We start from the raw sequence: 22,922 nt of genomic DNA, 5'->3' as shown, positions 1-22,922 counted from the left end.
GATTGAAGAGAAGTAACACATATTAAACTCCTTTCCAATGCCACCATTACAGGAAACAATATACCATCATACTAAGAATATAAGTAAAGTTCATATCTGTTTGCAAATTCCTGTGACAGCAATTTTTTTTCATTTTACAGCCTGGACAAAGTCACAGATTATCCAACTGTACAGAAGTCATCTGTAAGGGAGACAACAAGGTAGATGTAGTTCCAGTGCGCTGTCCACCTGTAAAGGAAATAACCTGTGCAAACAAATATCCAGCAATACTGGTACCTGATGAAGATGGCTGCTGTTATCACTATGAGTGTCAATGTAAGCACCTGTAGTTTAAGGAATAACCTTTTTTGATAAAAACAATACTTTGCACAGATTATATGAGCATTTTCTTTTCTTAGGGCTGCTCTATAAATTGTAGTATACTCGCTTCAGTTTCTAAATTCTTTCTTCTACATTAATTTTCATGTTGATATTCTAAATGTTTTCTCTAAATATTTACCAGGTGTGTGCAGTGGATGGGGTGATCCTCACTATATTACTTTTGATGGAACCTACTACACTTTCCTTGAAAACTGCACTTACGTCCTGGTGAAACAGATTACACCTAAATATGACAACTTCCGTGTTTACATTGACAATTATTACTGCGATTCAAGAGATGGACTTTCCTGCCCTAAATCCATTATTATTTTCTACAAATCTGCAAAAGTGGTGTTGACCCGTGAACTCATGAACGGTGTGATGACCAACGTGGTAAAATACACGTTTTTTATTTCTCTATTTTTGCAAAAAAGAAATAAGGTCCATAGGACTTCCTGATTCTCATTTGAAATACAGTCTGTTAGAATATCTTATCACGGCAGTGTGAGGGCAGTAGGTATCATTAGGTAAAAATAATTACACCAGTTTCTAAGAACAAAATGTCAGAAACAGCTTAGCACTATGCAGATATGAATATATTATGTGCATGTATATGTGTATATAAAAAACACTAGGAAACAGACTAATACAGCTGATGAAGAGGGAAGTCAGAAAGAATGTTTACACTGGTGCTTGATTCATGTTTCATGAAAACTAGTACATTGTGCTATTCACTTATTTAAACACATTATGCAGAAACACAAATGCAAATCACAAGCATGATTCTCATGGTGAAGATGGGGATGTATCCCTTATCATCCCTATGCAGAGGACTGCTTCCTCTGCACAGGGAACTTCAGGCACCAAACTGAGCCATGACACGATTCCCCCTCCAATTCCCTGCTGGAAGGAGAGGTATAGCTGAAGAAACAGGTGACTGGGAGTGTCACTTAACTTTCATGATCCTAAACACTGGCAACAGTGAAAACAAGTCAGTCCCACTGTGACGCTCAAGAATCTATTAGATTAGAGAACACAAAGAGGTGGGATGAAAAGTTTGTCTCAATATGCACTTTCACCCTACAGAGCCATGCAAAGCATGCTGAAACAATTAGTCCAGTGATTCCCTGTGAAAGAAAACAATAACTGACAGTTTTAACTCTTACTCCATCCCAATTCAATGAGAAGAAAGTTGCAGAATCGTTCCTGACAAAAAGTTATTGAGCAAATATATCCACTTTCATTAGCTTATATAAGATACAGGATGCAAATGGAACAGCTTAGATTAATGAATAAATATCACCGCTACATAAAACTGGCACCAGAGACATTCGACTTCATTTTGAATTCAGACAACTCTTCCAGTGCCAAGCAACATGTAGTATAGGCACGGTGTGATTTTGCAGCAAAGTTATTACATAATAACAGCAGGAATATTTCTGTAGTTAAACAAAGCTACCACTCATTTTCATATGAAAAATGTTTACAGTAAACAAAATGATGAGGGATACAAAAAAAATACTTGAACTTGGAATGCTGTGCATTAGCACACACTGCACAAACACGGTACATAGAGGCCACTTAGATTATTATCACACTATAGCAATATAGTAATACAAGCTGAGATATTAATGCATATATATGCTGTTATTGAGATACCAGTGGGAATTGGACGTGATGCACAACAATGTGGAGAGATGCATGATCATGAAGATTAGAAAATACATTATTTAAAACGATCAGGCAGAAGCAGTGCTTATTCTGAAGTTGTTTGGTTTTTTTTTTTTAACCCTGCATTCAGATGTACTTCAATCAAAAGATTGTCAAACCAGGCTTCAAAAAAGATGGCATTTATTTCTCCAGACTTGGCATCAACATGATTGTTGAAATACCAGAGATTGGTGCAACCATCACCTTTAGCGGGCTGATTTTCTCTGTGAAACTCCCATTCAGCAAATTTGGCAACAACACTGAAGGACAGTGTGGTAAGACAGATGATGCACTAATTGGAGGTGGGACTTTCTCCACCCTACTGTGGTTATTCTCACCCACTCTGACTATTCATGATTAACAGAAATTTTTAAACAGCAGTAAAATGGAAATGAAAAACAGTTCTGCTCTTCAACTTCTGTAGGATCAAAGGATCAATATTTCATCAACTTCTTTTTTTCTTTGGGGCTGGGGTTTTAGGTTTGTTTCTTTTTCCCTAACCAAAATTAAAGTTCATATAACTGTAAAGAAAGCACGCTTTATGAAGCAACACACCTTATACATTTCATGAGTACATCACATCTAAACGTGATACCAGCACAACAATGTATTGAGCATCTCTGATGTGGTTTATGAGACTTACATAGCTTGTCTTTTCCAGGAACATGTACAAATAATCAATTAGATGAATGCCGCTTACCAAGTGGTAAGATCATTTCTTCCTGTCCCCAAATGGCTCATCACTGGATCGTTGGTAATGACACATCATGCCATGGAGTACCAGTACGACCAAGTGTTACCACACCTCCACCAAGGCCTCAATGTGAAACACCTCCACTCTGCAAGCTTATCTGGAGCAAGTAAGAAAAAAAACTGAATTAATTCACTCTTTCTAGTCAAAACTATCTCAGTATCTTACAAGAAGAGTAAGAACCATAGCCTTAGCATGTGATAATAGCTGAAAATGTCAGCTTAATGACAGGATATATATATAGTAAAAGGCCTTTGTAAAAGAAACTGCTCTTCTTTAATAACTTACATCCCAAAGATAGCTGAGCAAGGAGAGGTGAAGTCAGAAAATAGGGGATGCAGCAAGCACTAAAATCCATACTCCCTGGGTTGCAACCACACAGATTTATGTTATCTTTCTCCCTACCAGGGTACGCTTACTTGCTCGTAGTTACTTTAGCTCGTAGCTACTTTAGCTCGTAGCTATTGTATGTGCATTTTTTCTCCTTTTTTTCCCTTTTTCCCCTTTTTTCTCAATCTGATGCAGATGTCTTTTTCATGAAATTGCTGGTGTCAGACTGATGAAAAGTTGTGTACACATACAGAAAAACTATGACTGTTAGCCTCTCTGGAGAAATAATGGAGCTTCAGATTTCCTAATCTTTCCTTTACTGAATCTATCTCCCAGGTTATTGGCCATTCTTAGGGGTTTATTTCTTGTAATACATTCCTTCCTGAAGTAGAGAGTCACATGCCATGCCATTAGTTGGGAAGTGCTGTCTGACAGGAACAAATTTTATATAATGACTGGTTAACATAAAAGGGGTTTGATTTCTTTTCTGTCTGCAGGATTTTTGCAGAATGCCACGCTGTGATACCACCAGAACCATTTTTCAAAGGCTGTGTTTTTGATGGATGTCGCATAGCCGATGAATCCATGCAGTGCTCCAGTTTGGAGATATATGCTACAGAGTGTGCTGCTAGAGGTGTTTGCATTGACTGGAGAGGAAAGACCAACAATATATGCCGTAAGTACTGCAGAACTCAAAAATGTGTGTAAGAAATGGTAGTAATTAGTGTTTTATTCTGTAAACACATCTTACATCTAACATTTGACTACTGTCTACAAAAATACAGTGACATCCTTACTCACAGAAGCTGCAGATGAAGAAGGCAAAGCTGTAGTCACTTCTGCTGCAAAAATGCATCTACTGTCAATTTTTGATCTTTTTTTCTTCTTTTTCCATACAGCATACAACTGTCCAGCAAACACGATATATAAGCCATGTGGGCCCATTAATCCTGCTGTCTGTGACCCAAGGTATGGAAAGACAAAAAAAACTACCTCAAAATACCTGCTTACGTTTTAATTTTTTTCTATTTTTACCTATCTACTTTCCTTAGAAAATGGAGTTACTTCATAATGAAATGTCTTGTGAATTTTGATAATTTATTCAAGATTTATAAGTATCAATCAGCTCTATGAATATGCCCTTCCTGTTGCACTTCAGAAAATGTAAATTATTTTGTTTACCTTGTATCTGACATGGCAACCTTCTACATATGCTGCTCTTTCTCCTGCTTCACTGCAAAACCATTATACTCACATACATACATTCCTCCCACTCTAGCGCTGTCGAGCTTCCTGGCTATGGAGTAACTGAAGGATGTTTCTGTCGTGAAGGAGAGACACTCCTGAGTATAGACAGCAACATCTGTGTCCCCGAATGCGGTAAGCCATCTGTAGCTATCTTGGGGATTAAATAGAGAGCAGGATTGATAGGAGGCCTGTGTTCTACAGCCATCTTCTACACGGTCAGATCATGGCCAAATTAGCCTCTTCGAGCTCCTTTAGTCTCCCCATTTGAAAATCGAATAATAATCAATATTACCTTTTTTCCATCTTCCTTCCTTACATGAGACCTACCAAGATGGTAGAACTCTGCATTGTAGAAGTACTAGTCTGAATATTAATTTTCTTGTTAGTTTTATCTTCGTGTTATTTGTATTTGAAACTGCACGAATTTACTTCTTTATGTCAGTTCTCCGTAGTGTTAATCTCCATTTTTTTTTTTTTCTTTCCAGTTTGTAGGGAACCAAATGGAGTATCCAGATCGGTAAGTATAACAGTCAATGTGGTTTATCAAGTACAGACAAGTGAAGCACAAAAAACAACGCTTTGCTTAGGTTGGGGGAGATTTTAGGTTTTTTTCAAATATTCATTCCCTTTTAGTCTTAAAAATAATTATGAGTGTTGGAGCAGAAACCACATTACTCCCTAAGAAATTTAACAGTAAGTGATGGGATGCTCTTTCAATAACCATCACCTCACATACTGAAAAAAGGAAAAAAAGAAAAGAAAAAGAAAGAAAAAAAGAGATAGATGGTAGTAGTGGAACTTTGGCATATGTGCTTCTTTTATTTCCACAAATTTGGCTTGTTAAAGCTACTAGAGATGAAGGGACAGACAAATAGCAAAGTTTGCCTGTTGCTGATAGTGTTAGTTGTCTGCATTCTTAGTTCCTCAGCTGCATACAAATTATAGAAATTTCTCTCTGTAACCTAATGTGCAAATGAGTATGTTGTATGATAATTTCTTATTCAAAAATGTATGCAAAACTCCATCACTTCTCCTTTAGACCTCTCGTACCCCTCATACTAACACTACTAATAAATAGAAAGTGATAGCTGTGTGACCATGCTCAGAATCTTCAGTGGTCTCCAGTATCTTCCCCTAATTAGCTTCAGTTTGAGGATTTCTTATAAAAACTAAAAATACTAGAAATATGAAAGGCTGATGTAAGCAGGTATCACTGTATCCATGAATAAGTCAACTAGAAACAAATAGAATTATTTTGGTTTGAATTTATAATTTTTTTCTTCCTTCTGTTTTCTTTTTCTTTTTTATATAGCCAGGAGAAAAATGGACAAAAGATTGCCAGGAATGCGAATGTGACAAAAATACTCTTAAAGTGCACTGTATAAAACACAAATGTCCTGTGACACAGCAAGTATTTTGTGATGAACCAGGTTATATACCTGTTCAGGTACAGATACCAGAAGATCTGTGCTGTAGCAGGACTGAGTGCTGTAAGTATTGTTTTAGTTCTTTATTGTGGGGGAACATACTATATTCCTTTTGGGGAATTCCAGCAATAATTTCTCATTCTTTTTAATACTTTGCATTGATTTCATAATGCTTTTCTCCCTCATCCCACTTCTTGGGACCCTCTTGCAGAGCATTTACTAGATGTCTGAAGAGACTAAATTTAAAGATGAAAAGATTTTACATAGACACAGAAAAGTAACTGGAAATCTCCTATAATTTAGCACTGAAAGCTTTTAATGCTACCATCACCCTGAACCAATATTCAAAACTATTTAAAGTGTTTTCAGTTTCAAAGACCAGTATATAAAAAAATTAACTTAAAAAAAAAATCTCTTGAACTTTAAAAAATTGCTCAAGAAAGTTCCCAAACCTCTGAGAGTCATCAGATTTCCCAGCTGGTACAAATTTCTCTTTGGAAGTATCTCTTTGCAGTAATCACTGCTCTATTCTTCTCAGACAATGCTTTGTTTTACAAAGGTTATGGAAAAGCTCATTCACTTTAAAAATAGCTGGGCAAATACACTGAATTAGTCATTATACTAGCTTGTGTAAACACCACCATATTTGCCGCATGGAAAAACTTCTGAAGTTCATGCAAAACAAAATTACTTTCATTTAAAAATCCTGAGTTCATTATTTTCTATATTCTCTTACATTAGGCTGCAACACTAGCCTCTGCCCTGATGTCAAGCCCCAGTGCTTAAAGGGACAGGATGTTGTCACAATACTGCATCCTGGAAAATGCTGTCCTACCTTTGAATGCAGTAAGTACTATGCACCTTCTTCATGTGTTATTCAAAGCTATATTTTTCTAAGTTTATGAATACAAAGACCTTAAAAGAGAAAGATGCAGATTAACTGTGTTATCGTATTAGGCCAACAAAACATCAGTTTTTTCACATACTTCTGCTTCTTAAAACCTTTATGACACCATCTTTTTTTCCTTCTTTACAGGACATGGCTGTGTAGTCAATGAAACCTACTATGTCGTAAGTACACAGAGTAACTCACTATAAAAATGTGCCTTCACATAGGCTCGATGCAATGTTTTTGAGACTCCTGTCATGGCCCATATTTTGCAGAAAGGCCCAAGATTATTAATTTTTTAATTGATGTCAGCATATCACCATCCTCCCTACAAGCAAAAGCATTCTCTGCTCTCCTTTCTCCATGAGCAGAATTTAATTCCAAAATTGATATTAACAACAGAAACTTTGCTTAAATAAAACAACCAAAATTGTATCTAAGGATAGTTTAGCCCATACATAGTTCAGCTTTGTATTGTCTGTGATGTACATACACAAAGTAACTTGCTTTTACTGACTAATAATGGATTTTTTTTCTGACTTCCCCTAGCCTGGAGCTGTCGTTCCATCAGGCCCCTGTGAAGAATGCACCTGCTTTGAATCCTCTTACTCAAGCCCTCACCATGCTACTGTCAAGTGCAAGCCTGTTATCTGTGACACATACTGCCCGGCGGTGAGTGCTATTTTGCTGTCAGTAATTCCTACCCCACTCAGCTCAAATATCCACCAGTTAAGGTCAGTGTCCTGACTCAATGTTATTTCCTCTCTATTTCCTTCAAAACAGGGTTATAAATACACAAAGAAACCTGGACAATGCTGTGGCACGTGCAAGGCAGCGGCTTGTGTAGTGACTGTGGGAGACATTACACGCGTGCTCCAAGTAACTATCCCTGTTTTAGTTCACTTTTGGTGGACTCTGCCGGTCTTTTCTCTCTTTCCTCTTCCTTGTCTTTGTCACGTTTATTTGTTTCATCTTTTCTCATGTTAGACAAATGCTTATTCAGGCAGGGAATGAACTGTCTCACACAGCTTGAAGAGCATCCTGAGCCATGAAACTCCAGTTCTAACTAAGACTTCTGGAAGTAACTGTGATACTGAACAATAGCTTTCAGAAATCAACACAGAAAAACACATAGGTGAAAACAATGGGCCCTTATTTGCCTTCAGCTCTGAAAATATAGCACCCATTTTGCTTAAAGGGTAATTTTATCTGTGGAGGCAGTCTTCTGCTCCAAACAGCCAGTCTCAAGTTAGCTGAGGGCTTTAGGACAGGATGAGTCAGTGAAGCCAGCAGAAATTCTGCCATGTATCTGAATGGACATACTCATAAATTGTGATGACAAAACAATTGAAACACAAATTAATCTTTCCAAATGAGTCCACATACTTATCCTATTCACAGAAAAAGCATTTCCATATCCAGATAAAAATACAGCCTCTTCACTTGGTTAGTGAATATGACAAGTAACTATCAGCCGAAACTCAAGGAAATTGGAATAATCAAACAGCAGTAGGCAGCAATGATAAGACACTGGGGGGGGCCTGTGTTTCATTTTTATGTAAGAAGATTTTTATTCACCTTAATTTTAACTACTTTCAGGTTGGAGAATTATGGAACGCACCTGGTGATAAGTGTACAACTTACACATGTGAAAAATATGATGACCAGTTCATTCAAGTCATCTTACAGAAAAGCTGTCCTGCCTTTAACCCTGATGACTGTGATCCAGTAAGTACTATTCTACCAGTTCTCATGTTTGAAAAGCTTGCCATGGCTAACACCAATGATAGAAGGATCATGGTGTGTCCAAAGAAAATACCTAGCAGAAGCATCACACCAGATGTATCTCTCATTTTATCCTCTCTGAATCTGGTCACTATCAAATTTAATTTCAGAAAAACAAATCAAAATTAAAATGGGTGATATATCAATCCTCATTTAGAATAGTGCACTAGAAAAAATAGTTCAGCATAATGTTTTGGATTCCTAAAAGTGTCAGGTGACCTAAAAACAAGAATCTCATTGAAAAATAATGGGATTTTTATTCCTAAATTATTTAAGACTATAGATCATTTTTTACAATTCATTTATTGAGAGAAAAGGTGAAGGAAAATAAGCTACTTCAGTTCACAACATCATTCAACTTAATACAGCCCAGGGTAGATTAGAACCAGCCCCACACACCTGGGGAGTCAATTATTTCATTAATTGTGTTACCCTGTCTGACATAATCCTTCACTGTACTGACCTTGGCCACTCAAAATATCCCACATGTGCTACAAGCTTTATTTCTGAAATTTTGCTACTGAACTCTGATGGCAGCAAAGCAGTCCCAGACCCTCTCAATGTCAGCTTTCAAAGAACTCTTATTAATATTGAAGTAGTTATGTGTCCTTAATATTTAGCCTTGCTTGAAATCAGATTTCATGTCAATACAAAAAACTTCCTGGTGCCAGAGAAATTTAGGAGGCAGGGGTACGCTTCCTAAGGGATACGCTGATTTTCATCTTTGCAGATACAAAACCTGAGTTATCTTTTTCTGTTTTCCCACTCAAGGATGACATCAAGCTATCTGACGACGGCTGCTGTAAAGAGTGCCAAAAACTTCCGAAGAGTAAGTAATGATAGTATGTGCCTTTTAGGTATATTAGTCTACCTTGTATGGTGGATACATAGACAGAAGAGGTGAACGGGCCAAGTTTGGGACCACTGCCTCACACTGGGGTGAGAAAGGAACAGGTGGAAAAAGAAAGGAGCAGAACATTTCCAGCACTCCCTTTAGGGCCTTAAAAAACATGGATATGGTGATCTTTCTTATCACTTACTGTTAAATGTTGGCCTTTTGTGGGAGAGAGAGGACTATGACTATTCTCCATAGATATATTCTCCTTAAGGAGGAAAGAGAAGCCAGTCCTGGGATGTGGGTGTGCATTGAGCAGTTGCCACAGTACTGCTCTTTATTTCTGCATCCTGCACCAAACTTGCATAAGCAGAAGGGCATTTTTCATTCATTGATAACACAAGGAGCAAGAGTCATCATTTGACCCTTAGCAATTAAAAGTGAAATGCACTGTGACCTAATTTCCTATTTCAGCTCCATCTATCTCAATATTCTACTACAAACTATCATATTTATATGGATATATATTTTAACCTGTTTTCCCTTGGTTTGTGACAACGTCAGGTTGTATGAAGCACAATACTACTACTGTCATCGAGTATAATGGATGTGTATCTCCTGCACCTGTTGAGATGACATACTGCGAAGGCAGCTGTGACGCTTACGCACGGTAAGTGGTATAAACGACAATTGTAGTCTTTTGTCTTCTACTGCTTACACCAGTTACATAAAGGAAATCACAAGTGATTTTCTAGCATGTCCAACATCCACTCAGTCATCAGCTGTTTCCATTGTGCTAACTAGAGTTTTTAACAGAGATGATGCTGTACTAGCTTAATTACCTCGAGACTCACAATGTTTTAACAGCCTGTTCAGTGTCATAGTGAATAGACCTGAGTCTTGATTTTGACCATGTAAAAGTGAGGTTATTCGTTTCTCACTATTCTCTCATTTTTGACTGGTTTAATATGTGATCTGGATTAATTAATTTACTTTTTCTATGCCTTAACAAAGAGCAAGGTCTATCCATTTTTACAGTGAGGAGCAGCTTACTTATATTTCACCACAATAATCTAAGAATAGTATTATCGAGCAATAGTCCCACATGCAAACACAACTTCTGGTTATATTTAGTAACGGGTGGGAGAGGCAGTGGTATTTCTCACGTAATTTCTGAATATTTCTCTTTTGTTGGTTTTGCAATCAGATATTCTCCAGAGGCAAACACAATGGAACATAAATGCTCGTGTTGTCAGGAAATGAAGACCAGCCAAAGAAAGGTGACTCTGACATGCAGTGATGGAACCTACCTTGATCACTCATACACCTATGTGGAGAAATGCAACTGTGTGAGTGCTGACTGCATTCCCCAAGATAGTGTCCAACAGACAATCAAAGGGATAAAGACCTCTCAGGAACAAGTGAATGTCAAAAATTAGAACTAGAGAGAAGTTGTCAAACAAGGGTTGAACATAAGTCTAAAAAAAAACTTTGAAAAAATACAAAAATGACAAAAGCAGCTAAGATTTTGGATGAACAGGTGATATTTTCTGCATACAAACTCAATATGTCTGTCTATATTATTTCTGTTTTCATTACCAATATATCTCCCATTGTTTTTCATATCTTTTCTTTTACACCTTGAGAAGCACAGCATAAAGTCATTTTGACTCTCTGTTCCTTTATTTTTCTTTTTGCATTAAGGGAAACTTAGACTGCAGAAAGCCATACCTTCTCAAAACTATAAACTTCAATGTTTTGAATAATTTATGATGGGTGTATTTCCTTATATATTCTTGTGAGAAAAAGAAAGAAAACTCATCATGAGAAGCTGCTGCACACTATTCTTTGTTTACACAACACCATCAGCATAGTAACTGTATGAAAATATGGAAATATTTTTTGTTTGTGGTTAACTGTTTACAGAAGAAGTATATATATATTTTTGCCAACAGGGGCATATGAAGGTTTTTTGTAAACAAAAGTTAATAATAATAATAGTAATAATAATAATATATGTAAATTCTTTCCTAGGAAGGTTTAAAAAGTCAAACCATTGCTATTTATTTTGTTTTTGGAAACTGATTTATTGGGTCATTTCTTTCAGAATTAATGTTATCCCATTTCTTAGTCTTAGTCATGTTAACTGGGTGTGGTATATTTTCTTCTTCTATTTTGTTTTGGAATATTGTTTTATTTTTGTTCCTTATTAAAAAAGTAATGATTATTAATAAATTTTAAGCATTTTACAGCATGTCTCCTTTGACTTTTTACCGAATCCCTCACATGAGAGTTGCTGGCCCTGTAAATACTTGCTTCCCATCCTACTACAGCCATTTCTCAATAGCTCCAGGTCAAAAGTCAATCTAGACTGTGGTACCTAACCCCCTACAGAGATTTAATACTGCTTTGAATGAAAGGCACTCAAAAGCAAATACTGGAAGTGTTCCAAGTACATCACTTCAGATGCTATCAGTTAGTGAGCTTCCAGTAAGCAAGCACATCTTTGAGTCTGTACATATTTTGTAGTTCTGAAAGTTCTTTAACTGACAGACAGAAACTATCCAAAGTATTCCAAACCAGTTAGTCTCATATTTTAGAGCCCACTGCAATATACATAAATCTCAAACCTGAAATTGCACTGTTGTAAATCTGCAAGTTTTGACAGGTTACTATGCAGGTTTAGTTATGTTATACTTGAACAAGTCACCACAGATCTGACTGTAGATTGTATAAATTGCCGAGCAACATGTTTTACACAATTTACAAATAGCTGCTTTAGGATCAGAAGGGGAAAGAGTGAAAAATTAAAGGTGATGACCTTTCTCCTAGCCTACAGTTTGGACAGCTCAGTAGAGGGAGTAACAACATAACAACATCATCTTTGTGTGGGTGTCTTGCAGCAGCTTAGGCTGCTTTTTCACCTGTTTTTCTTTCATAGAACAGTAACAAGCAATATACTTCCCCACTCAGAGTTGAGCACTGAGTTCAACTGAGGATCACTAGTAAAGTCGTACTTCTCGTTGGCAAAAATCCCTACCTCCTCCCAGCTTCCTGTTGACAAATTGGTATTTCACCCTCTAGTTTTTCCAGTCCTTAAGCTCTTCTGCTTCCCAGTGAGGCCCCAGGTGACATACTGTTCCCTCCTTTCTACTGAATTCATGACTGGTCCAGCAAGTGACAGATTGTCCGGCCTTCCCAGACAAGCTAGGAAATTATTCTTCTCCCGCTCATTCTGCAGAAGGGAAAATAGATTGTCTATAATACAAAAATCAGTTATTACACATTTCTTAGGTCCAGAACAGCTCCTTGTCCACAGTTAGCCCAGTGAAATACCAGATTCCCTGCGTGTTGCTTCAATCATTGTTATTTTTCCATGCAAGCCCTGTATCTCAGCACCCCAGTAGCCACCCTCTTTCCTGGAAAACTCTGTGTTTATTAAGTCTGTACCACTAGCCATTTCATACAACTCACTGAAAGAGGAAAAACTAATATGATCAGGAAGAAGGGAATGAGAGACACATAATATATGGCATGTGGGAAGACTGAGAGATCAGAACAACAGGGTCAGCAGAGGCCAAAACCAACCTAGAGTTTGATGGCATAAGAACTGAAAAAACAACACAAAGAAATGGACAGACTTTGGTCCTGGCAAGGGGAGACAAGGAGAAAAGGAAACAAGGAAGGGAAACACAACCCAAGGCAAGCCACAGATGCATGCAGAACCTGTGGCTGACCACGTGTGGCAACTGAGGCACGGACTCTCCATTGAGTTGCAGAAGGAAAATCCTTTATTATTACAATGGTACATACTTACGCTCTCGCTACCTTAGCTCTTACTTCATGATAAGCAAATCAGCAGCTAGACAGTCATCAACACTCTTATCCCACAAGCAGTTCCATACCACACAGGCAGTCTTGGTGCTGCCATTCTCTTCACCACACTAGCACAGCCTGGTATCTCTCTTCCAAGGCCCATTTCTCCTCCAAACCTTGCTGCTTCTCCAGGCCAGAGCAGAGCTGGAGCTTCTCCAAGCCAGCACACGACAGAGCTCCTGCCTGGCTCGCCAAGCAGAGTTCTCTCAAGCAGAGCTTTCCACCTTCACTGAGCTCCCCAAACCGAGCTCCTTTGCTGATATCGATTTGGCTCTTAAGTATTGAATCTCCCACAGCTGTGCAGGGCTGACAGGCCAACGCCCACTTGCCTCTTAATTATTTACCAGTAACACATGATTTGACTCTTAACATATTGAATCTCCCACAGCTGCGCAGAGCTGACACTCCCACAAGGATGCACTGGAGACCCTGCCTTGAAGAAGTAAGGATCTATATCACAGATACAGTCCCAGTGCTGGGAAAGAGCAAGTAGAAATCCTCAATTCAAGAGAAGAACAGGGGACAACATGCTTTGGGCATGAAAGAGCAAGTGGAAGGACTTGCATGGACTCCCTGAAACAAGACAAGGAGCAAGTGAAAAACAGTGAGAGCTACAGTGTGTGTAGCAGACCAGCTTCCCAAATTTCCCTTGACATAGGACCTATCTTTGCTCTGAGTTACTCCTGAGACAAACTGGGGAATACCTCCAAAGTAAACGTTTCTAAAAACTGGGATGAATGAGATCAGTTATCTCTCTCAGAAGTAAATTGCCAATTTTTTAAACCGTAGATAAATAATAAACAATAAGGTGAAGAAAGTGATTGGTTTGGTAGCTCTTTATTGACACAGGTCAGGGTACTGTGCAGGTCACACTGAACTATACTAGTGTAGATATTTAATGTTTATTACACCAACCTACCACTAGAGGGCTCTAGGCTCACAGTTTACAAACCTGTATGAAAAGGGTTTCTTTCAAGGCACTTTGAAGTGAGCCACATAATAACTGTTGCCTTGTTTTCAAAGCATTAAGATAAACTTTGCCCTTGAATCTACAGGCATCCATTCCACATAACATACCAAGGCTTGTTTATACATCACTTAATTTTTTTTTCTTATCTAATCATCTTTGGAACACAAATAAATTGCAGCAGAGAAATCATTCACAACAGAATTTATTCCAGCTGTACAAAAAACATTCAAAGGTTTTGGGGTCTAATTTCAATATTGGCTGTCAGAAGTCCTTCCCTGGGCATTTTTACACTTGCTCTCCACTCAAGACTCCTGTTACGTAGCCTAACTACTGCATGACCAGCTTTTTTTTTTTCCTCTTTTCCAGACAGCATTTTAAAACTCTGCAGTGTAAATAACAAATCACTAATAATCACTTTTCAACTATGCTTTGTAATTATCAGTAACATATAAAATACAACCTGAAATTATATGTCTGTTCAGATTTACTGCTTAGGAGTCCACTTCAAGTAGTTCATTTGACTGTTAAAGCATGACTGCCAGCTTTTAAGCCACACCACATTCTGAAAACAGCTATGGAAAGGCCTGGGATTGTGACACAACCCAGGAGCAGGGCTGATAAAAGACAAGTCAAGAATGGAAACCACACCTGATAATAGCAAAACCCAACTCAAAGGAGGGAGCTTTCTTCCTCTTCAGTAGGTTTTGTTCTACCATTGCAAAAAAAGAGCAGTTCTGTTGCAACCAACCAAATTAAAACAGAGTTTTACGATCGAACAGGAGAATAATTCTATTTTAACATTATTAATGTAATAATAAAGCAATTATAAATGCACAGAAAATACTTCTTTTTGCAAATGATGCCGTGCTCATGACTGTCACGTTTTCTTTGCTCCTTAGTGTTTCAAAATTTATCTTCCTTCTTGAGTCTCAGATTTCTTTCATCATTCATTATAAATCTTATTTATAACTACAATTTGGTTATGAAGAGCCAGCAAATGTTTGCACTGTTACAGTAATTGTTGTTACTAACAACTATTCACGTAGTTAAAATCTTTTAAACAGACAGAAAGGTACTCTAACTTCTCTCCTGCTCTTACAGCCATGCATGCAAATAAAATGCCACTTTTGCCTTCCTCTGTTTTAAGCAAGCAAAGTCTGTCCAGGCAGTCAAAAATGGAGGCATTAAACATGAACAATTACAGACATCTCATGCACTAAGTGTCATAAAATGCTGTAGACAACTGCATGAGTCTTAACTCATTCTTAAACTAAGTCTTAACCAATCCTTAAACTAAATCATTGTTTCTTCACTTGCACCAGTCTAAGCACAAGGATATCCTCACAGCTGTTACTAGTCGGCACTGGTGGTATTCTGGAGAATGAGATTGTTCTACCTGATGCAGTTCTTCCACTTGCTCTGCTATTAATGCTTTCATGCTTTATGACCTTATTCTAATGGAAATTCAGATCCATTATTCAGATATCTGCTATTTTACAGGAAATGAGCATTATAATTGCACTAAATTTGTGTTGACTGAAGATAACACAAAACAATACTGAATCACATACCTCATGGCAAGGTGCTGTTGCATAGTATTCATAACAGAGAAGTTGTCACAGTGCACTTGATCTAACAGAAACACGTAAAAACCCTTTACCTTTAGCAAGGAAGCTATGGGATCAATATAATCCATCCCTCAGTAATCCTAGACAGAATTTTAATGACTGGTATTTCAACAGTCTTTCAATCTCAGCTGCGATTCCATCAGAAGTAATTTCACAACCTAAACCATTCTCAGATTTCTAATATACTCTGGGCTTTTATAAAAAAAAAAAAAATTGTTAGTCACTGTAAATGTATATTACCTCATTACAGAGTCTGTATTTATTTATATATGTGTGTGTGTGTATGTAAAGACCAACAAATGTATATATAGGACAAACACATCAACAATCCTACCTCCCATTAATCTATAATCTTCAGTCTGAAATGGTTAGCTTCACACACACAGCCTGTTAATTCAGAGCGACTGCTAACCAGAAATAAGAGTAGCCTGTAATTTTGTTTCATACTAGCAAGCTGAACGTCCTGAAGAAAAGGCATCTCTGAAGTAAGCTTTCCAGCAGATTACAAACATTTAGCAGAAAACTCACAAAATCTGGCTTTTTACATATACAAATAATAGCCCCTTACCATGTTAGCTTATCATTGATTTATTGTATCTGCTCTCAAATTCTTTCCCGAAGAATTCCTCTGTGGCGCTATCTTTGCGAGAGGAACACTGGGCTTGAGGAATGCTGCCAAAAAGTGGATGAAGTTCAGTCAGCCATCAGACCACACGGATTCACATGTGCCTTTCCACCAGTGCCAGAACTTACCCACGAAAGGCAGCCCTTCCATAGCAGTGGGCAACCAAGGCCTCAGTTGTTATCTACATAAAACCAGGACGGACACTGCTGAATCACACCCTGGAAAAGAGAGACTTCTGTGGGATCACCAAAAAAACCAGGTAACAGAGGGAACACAATAAAGAAGTGCACCTCATAGAAATACTTCATCTTACAGATTGCCTTTGTGTTAAATGCAGAGATTTATTTGTGCAAAAATCTGGGCCAAACCTTTGTTAATACTTGAACTCCTACAAGTTCTCCTGTGACAAAACTGCACTCTAAAATTGATTTAAACCATCAGCCACTTCTTCGGCACGAGGAAGACTTCAGCTGATTAAAAGACTACGTGATCTAATCTAATCTGCCCCTTCTCAGCTCTCCAGGCTCAGAGTACACTGCAGGGACAGGGCAAAGAATAGCTCAAGTCTGCTCAACTCCCGTGAACCTCACAAAGCTCATGAGCTCTTCTGCTTCAGTATCAAGAAGCCATTTTTTCACTCCTGAAGCAGAAATTCACACAAAATGGCAATCCTGAACCACAAGGCCAACGCTAGCCTGCACTCCAAGAGACACAGAAAAAACTGTCGGAATTACACTGACGTAACTACAGCGGACACGATATTAGCAGGATCTTGATTTACCTCACAGGAAAATACAAATATGCACTGTGACTAATCTCTGACATTTCCAGGAAACTATGAAAACGGCTTGGAGACTCTTTTTTACAGTTCATCCACCTGAACTGAAAAAATTACCAAACATCCCAAATGTCTCAGTAAGCACACCTCACTTACCCAATGGAGGAAGAACATTTGGTCAACACACAAGGGTTAGAAATAAATAAATAGACAAAAGTTACCAGAGAGAGACAGAGAATTTCTCCTACCTTGGTTCACTCATTCTGGTATGGTCACACTGATGTTATTCCATGATTTTTCTAGCACTCATGACAACACCATCAGGCCTTCGTATGCTGGGAATCAAACTTAAAGCAGAGCATGAAGATTACGATCTTCCTTGCATTTATGATAGCAACGATAAAGAAGAGGCCATCTTTCTAAAGGTAGGTTTATTATTTCAAGATGTGAATTCACTTCAAATGATTTGAGATCAATCTGATCTGGTGATGTGGCCAATCTAAGCATTCAGAAACTGCCCATAATAAAGTTGCCCGGTAGCAAATTGATTCAGTCCTGGCAACTGTGTTTTGTAAAAGCTTATATTAAAAATAGAGTTAATGCAATGCATTACAAATAATTTCCACACACATAATTTAGTCACAACTGCCAATAAATAACAATCAAACCACACTGTGCTCCATATGGCTTTTTGAAAACTCCTTTTACAAGGGCTCAGAGTAAACAGTACAGGATGAAACAAATTTATCTGAATGTGTCACAACCTGTTCATCCATGATGTAAGAACATTTTGGGAGGGAGGAAAGATAACAACTGCCCACTGCCTTCAGAGAGCTTTTCCTACTCAAAACACCACCATGGCTGTCACAAACTGCTGGAGATAATGCTGCAAAAAGGTGGCAGCACAGGAGTTGTGAGGGGCTGGACAGAAGGAGGTTGTGTCCTTCCCAGGAGCTAACCCAAAACTCACCGAGCTCCAGGAGTGCCCTCCTGAGAAATATTGAGAAATACAACAGAGGGAGGACCCCCTTCCCCAGGTGGCCTTCAGGTACACCATCTTAAACCTCCAGGGCCAGTGCAGGGCATGGGGCGCCAGCAGCGGGAAACACCTTGCTGCTGGCAGCGAAGATGGCCCACCTGAGGCTTCCCACACTCCCTGGATGTCATCCAGGCTGCGTAAAGCCCCTGGGGAAGATGTCCTCCTGAATGCAAGGGGTCACCTTCCTCCCAGAGAAAGTGCAGCCCTTGGCAGGGGCTGCTGGGCACAGTTTCCCTCAGTGCAGCTCCCTGGGTGGCAGCACCCAGGCAGCACCCTGCACCGCACACACAGGGCACCTGCAGCTCCCGGGATGACAATCCACCACCATCACCACTTCTTCAGGAGAATGGCAGCGAGGTATGTACCTGGAGCACAGTACTCCCACCTCGTTGGGAAACATCTTCTGAGAGGATATGGCAAGTTTGCAGCATTTCTGCTCCTGGAACAGCAACCAAAACTGTGCTTGAAAGGCTTGGGACTTTTCTCATATTTCTTTTAATTTCCCTTTTTTTTTTTTTTTTTTTTTTTTTTTGTGACAGGAATTTGGTACAGAACAACCTCATCCCCTTCTGCAAACAGGCACCACAAACAAAATCACAGGCTTTCCACCCTGAAACAACTTACTGGAGCACAAGCTAATCTGCCTCAGCAAGGTAACCTCTTAACTCATACCCAAGATTACACGTAAAGGGTGGAAAAGCACTGGTGGCAAACTGGCCCCCAATACCCCCAGGCCCCAGTAGGGCTGCCTTGACCATGCTGCAGCCCCAGGGCCAGCCTCCCTCCATCCCTGCAGCCAGGGCATGGGAATGTCCTGCCTCCCTCCTATATCCTCTGTGGCAAAGCACACACCAAGCAGTATTTATACAGGTGGTATAAATACACAGTATTTGTACACAGGTGAACAAAGCAAGCTAGCTCACCATTCTGCATAAAGTCCAGTTTCTAACGTCACAGGGATTTGGTATGGTTTTAGCTTCTTTAAAGGTTTAAAAGATAAGAGACAGAAAAATGTCTCCAGCCTATTTGTTTTTATCAGCAAGCTTTGCTGGTTGATCCTGGTTGCCTGGCACAGCAAAGCTGCATAGGTGCTGCATTTTACATCCATCTGTGTGCCTTCACAGATGCTCCCCTGCCCCTGCCTGGTGCACATTCCTGCTCTGCTCACGGGGCCTTCAGGCAAGGCTGAGGATGCTCTTAGTTGAGACAATGGGCTGAATCAGGACAATATAGGAAAGGCTCAGAGCTGTACATCTTCCTCTCTTTAAGGTGTGCCAAACTGTGTTGTGGCACTGCTGAGAATCTGATGTGTCATATCAATGAGCTCTAGCATCTTGACTGGAAAAGCAGCGACTGTCAACATCAAACAGGTCGCTTACCATGGAACAGCAGAATGTATGCAGGGACTGCCTGTTTGCCACCTTGCTAAAAGAGCAATTCTATCCTTCACTTATATTTCTTGAGGACATGTTTGTCTTGTTATTTCTTCTTTGTTTCATTCTTAATACACATTGTATCATGCAGCTTCATGCATATTTGTACTGATTATTATATTGCATTTCTTCTGTTACATAATACAGGCTACTGACTGTTTCAATCTGTTTACTGCTGTTTATGTTTCCTTAGAGTTTCAAAATATGTATTTTAAGCATATTATTTTTTAAAATAATAATGTGTATTTATATTTTAAATGAAATCCATAAGCTTTCACTTCTCTGAAGAAACTATCTTATTAGTATCCAGGAAATGTAGCTAGCTGCTTTCAGAATCACACAGGAAGTTTCACAGCTGTGCATTTGATTTATTCACCTATCAGCAGTTGCATAGAAGATCACTGGTCTATCTTGTCAAACTTGAACTTTTGTACAATACAACAGCAAACAAAGTGTCTTGCTTCAGGCAACGGGTTATTTTGTTCCTTTCTCCCCAAAAGTTGTGTGTCATCTAGGATGTGACTCAGATATTTCAGCTGTGTTAGGCAATCTGTGTTGATAAATAGATGAACTCTCATGTTAAGAGTACTTTCCGTGGTTAGTACACAAGGATCCCAAAGGGAAAAGGATCTACAGGGAAAATACAGATTTGTGTCTATTGTTGTTTGTTGTTTCAACCAAATTTTTTCATCTTATCTTCAGTAATCAATCTGCAGCTACTTGTATTATTACTTCTCTGAAGTCTGCCCAGCTTCCTCTCTCAAAAATGAAGGTTGTAGGCATTATAAAGTTTGTAGGTAGAGATAATGTTTTACATGCTTAGCTAGCATAATTAGAAAACTTAGGCAAGCTTTTTGTCACAGAAACCCTCCAGTCAGCTTCAATATAATGTGATTAAATATTTTGCCAGCCATCAGAGTTATTTCTTAGATAAGTCTATCTAAGGAAGTGGTGAAATCCAGCCAAATCTTATTCTCCTAACCCATTCAGCTGAAGCCAGAAGGGTTGGATTTGCACAGTCAGGACAGAATTCGGTCCACAGTCAGCCTCAGGAAAACATTTGCATTATTGACACTTGAAGAAAAATCCTGCGTTATTTTAGCAGTGTGTTTAAAGCCTTCCCTTCTCCATGTACTTCTATTCCACTATAGACACTCTAAACAATTAGTACTACTACTGTAATATCTATACATTGCTGGATGCAAAAACGACTTGTAGGACTCACTCCCACTAGCTGTACTGGTGCAACATTGGTTTTTTACTTCGAGTATACTGTAGTATTACATTTGCATGTCTCTACACCGCATATGAGACACATACATATGTAACAACCACATAAACAAACTCTAAACAAGCAGTCAGTATTTTACTTGTAAACACACCCCAGCAAGTCTCCTGGGTCTTGAGGGATTGTTCCCAGCAGAAAAGACTGGTGTCTCTGGTATTAACATTGGTGTGTTTGGCGCAGTGGTGGTTGCTTGTTTTACTGAATCTGGTTTCATGGTAGGTTGTTTCAGGGTCCTCCACTTTTATCCATGTGTTTGACATCATTAGTTGCTGGTAGCATACAAAGTCCTTTTTCTAACTGGAAAAACTGCTTTGCACTTGAGTTCTGCAAAGGTTGAGAGTCATCGTCAATTTACTCCTGATAATAAATCTCCTATTCATTTTGACAAAGACTTAGATATTTAACAGACGTCACACAAACTGAATCCATACAGAGCAAACAGTCAGACAGAGACTGCCATTGTGGATGAGTTGTGTTACCTTCAGCCTTACGCCTAAAAATGTCCTTGACACACGGTCTTGGCTCTACCCCAACACAATGCGCATGCTGACAGGTCAGAGCCTTGTAAAATAATTGCTGGTAGATAAAGTAAATCCTCATCAAAAAAGTACTCTCTGATGAAAAGATCAATATAAGTAATCAAGACACTCTGTTTCTAAGCTATGTGAAGGCTACAGAAACACAGAACAAGGACTGGGAATTTTGGTTGAAATATCTCTGTAAAAATTACGCAACAGTATGAGTAACATTCCTTTATAGGAAGGAATGAGTAGCAAGGAAAAGGCAATCCCACTCTGTCTACTCTCTCCCTCTCAGTCTTTTTCCTTTCCATTGTCTGTTGTTTTTTTCTAGTTTTCTGACTGCATTTCATTACGAACATTTCCATTCTGGGGCTGTGGAGTACTGGTTCTTAGCTGTTAACGCAGCATCATGCTTGAGAATTTATGAAACTCTGAACTCATGAATAGGTGTGTTGGAAAAACTGGGATTACTTACGCCTGTAAAGTCAGACTCTACTTAACACCCAGTTCCATTCCACACACTTATTCAGAAAGCTAGTTTAAGAACATGCGCATTTCAGAATAAACTAAATGCTTTGGCATTAGTATTACCCTAACAGCTAAGAACCCCACCCACATGGGCCAGGATTTTCCTGTGTTAGGCACTATAATATATTAATGGTCTGAATTAATTCTTTGAAATATGTACGTACATGCTTTGCCAAACTGGATTAGAGTTTCATTTTGTTTACATGTCTCTGCATTGTCCTATTATTATTTATCTAGATATTTATTAAGCCATGGTGGTGCTTGTAGTAGAATGGCATAGAATTACTCTCTGCTGTGCTGTACAAACATGAAATGTGAGAATCCTTAGAGATAAAAGGTAATATAAAGACACGGAAGAGAGGAGGGACAGAACAGTAATAGGCATCTAAGATTACCTGTGCTATTTATAAACCTTAAAGGGAACAGACAAATGCTTGAAACTGGGATTTTGCTGGTTATTTCTGTAGTAGTGTGGCCCCTGCTCTGCTAGTTATAAGACAGTAGTCACAGTGTTCATGAGTGAACAGTAGTCATCAAACAGAGGGGAGGGATCAAAGCTGACTAGGGACAGAAACTTTTCTTACACTCCATCAAGCAATGTCATTTAAAGGAGACTCTGAGATATAAGGATGTCCGTGCACCACCTCCAAGACAAATAAAATTCAGAAGCATGACGTCCTTTCCGTGGCTTGCCCAGAACAGTACAGAAAGGAATTCTTTATACCAAGTTGTTTAACTCTTTCAGTCAAGGGCCAGCCAGTATCTTTAGTTGTGTTTAATTTAGTTTACCTCCAGGATCTGGAGGTGCAAATAGTTATAATATCCCATTCGTTTTTTCACTTGCTACCTCATGCACATTCTCAGCTTCCTCACTCATCCATACGTACCCACTTCCCTCTGG

The 22,922-nt window shown here is 38.8% G+C and overlaps 2 protein-coding genes across 2 annotated transcripts in view; both read left to right on the top strand.

The window, feature by feature from the left end:
• The window catches only part of MUC5AC (mucin 5AC, oligomeric mucus/gel-forming), a 54,941-nt gene extending 43,357 nt beyond the window's left edge, over positions 1 to 11,584 (top strand). Inside the window, exons 45-61 of the mRNA XM_074884490.1 lie at positions 141 to 315; positions 503 to 753; positions 2,162 to 2,345; positions 2,732 to 2,930; positions 3,649 to 3,827; positions 4,051 to 4,120; positions 4,431 to 4,531; positions 4,885 to 4,916; positions 5,712 to 5,889; positions 6,568 to 6,672; positions 6,863 to 6,897; positions 7,265 to 7,387; positions 7,499 to 7,594; positions 8,315 to 8,443; positions 9,272 to 9,329; positions 9,900 to 10,005; positions 10,543 to 11,584. Of these exons, the coding sequence (XP_074740591.1) occupies positions 141 to 315; positions 503 to 753; positions 2,162 to 2,345; positions 2,732 to 2,930; positions 3,649 to 3,827; positions 4,051 to 4,120; positions 4,431 to 4,531; positions 4,885 to 4,916; positions 5,712 to 5,889; positions 6,568 to 6,672; positions 6,863 to 6,897; positions 7,265 to 7,387; positions 7,499 to 7,594; positions 8,315 to 8,443; positions 9,272 to 9,329; positions 9,900 to 10,005; positions 10,543 to 10,774 (2,253 nt within the window). The 3' untranslated portion in view covers positions 10,775 to 11,584. The remainder of the gene's footprint in view (positions 1 to 140; positions 316 to 502; positions 754 to 2,161; positions 2,346 to 2,731; positions 2,931 to 3,648; positions 3,828 to 4,050; positions 4,121 to 4,430; positions 4,532 to 4,884; positions 4,917 to 5,711; positions 5,890 to 6,567; positions 6,673 to 6,862; positions 6,898 to 7,264; positions 7,388 to 7,498; positions 7,595 to 8,314; positions 8,444 to 9,271; positions 9,330 to 9,899; positions 10,006 to 10,542) is intronic.
• A 5,936-nt stretch (positions 11,585 to 17,520) lies between these two features.
• The window catches only part of LOC141950088 (mucin-5AC-like), a 56,165-nt gene continuing 50,763 nt past the window's right edge, over positions 17,521 to 22,922 (top strand). The window contains exons 1-2 of the mRNA XM_074884488.1: positions 17,521 to 17,637; positions 18,791 to 18,797. Coding sequence (XP_074740589.1) covers positions 17,521 to 17,637; positions 18,791 to 18,797 — 124 coding nt within the window. The remainder of the gene's footprint in view (positions 17,638 to 18,790; positions 18,798 to 22,922) is intronic.

Source organism: Strix uralensis, chromosome 15, assembly GCF_047716275.1.
Source record: "Strix uralensis isolate ZFMK-TIS-50842 chromosome 15, bStrUra1, whole genome shotgun sequence".
Taxonomy (NCBI): domain Eukaryota; kingdom Metazoa; phylum Chordata; class Aves; order Strigiformes; family Strigidae; genus Strix; species Strix uralensis.
The sequence above is the reverse complement of the archived record's forward strand: the minus strand, read 5'-3'. Positions and strand labels throughout refer to the sequence as shown.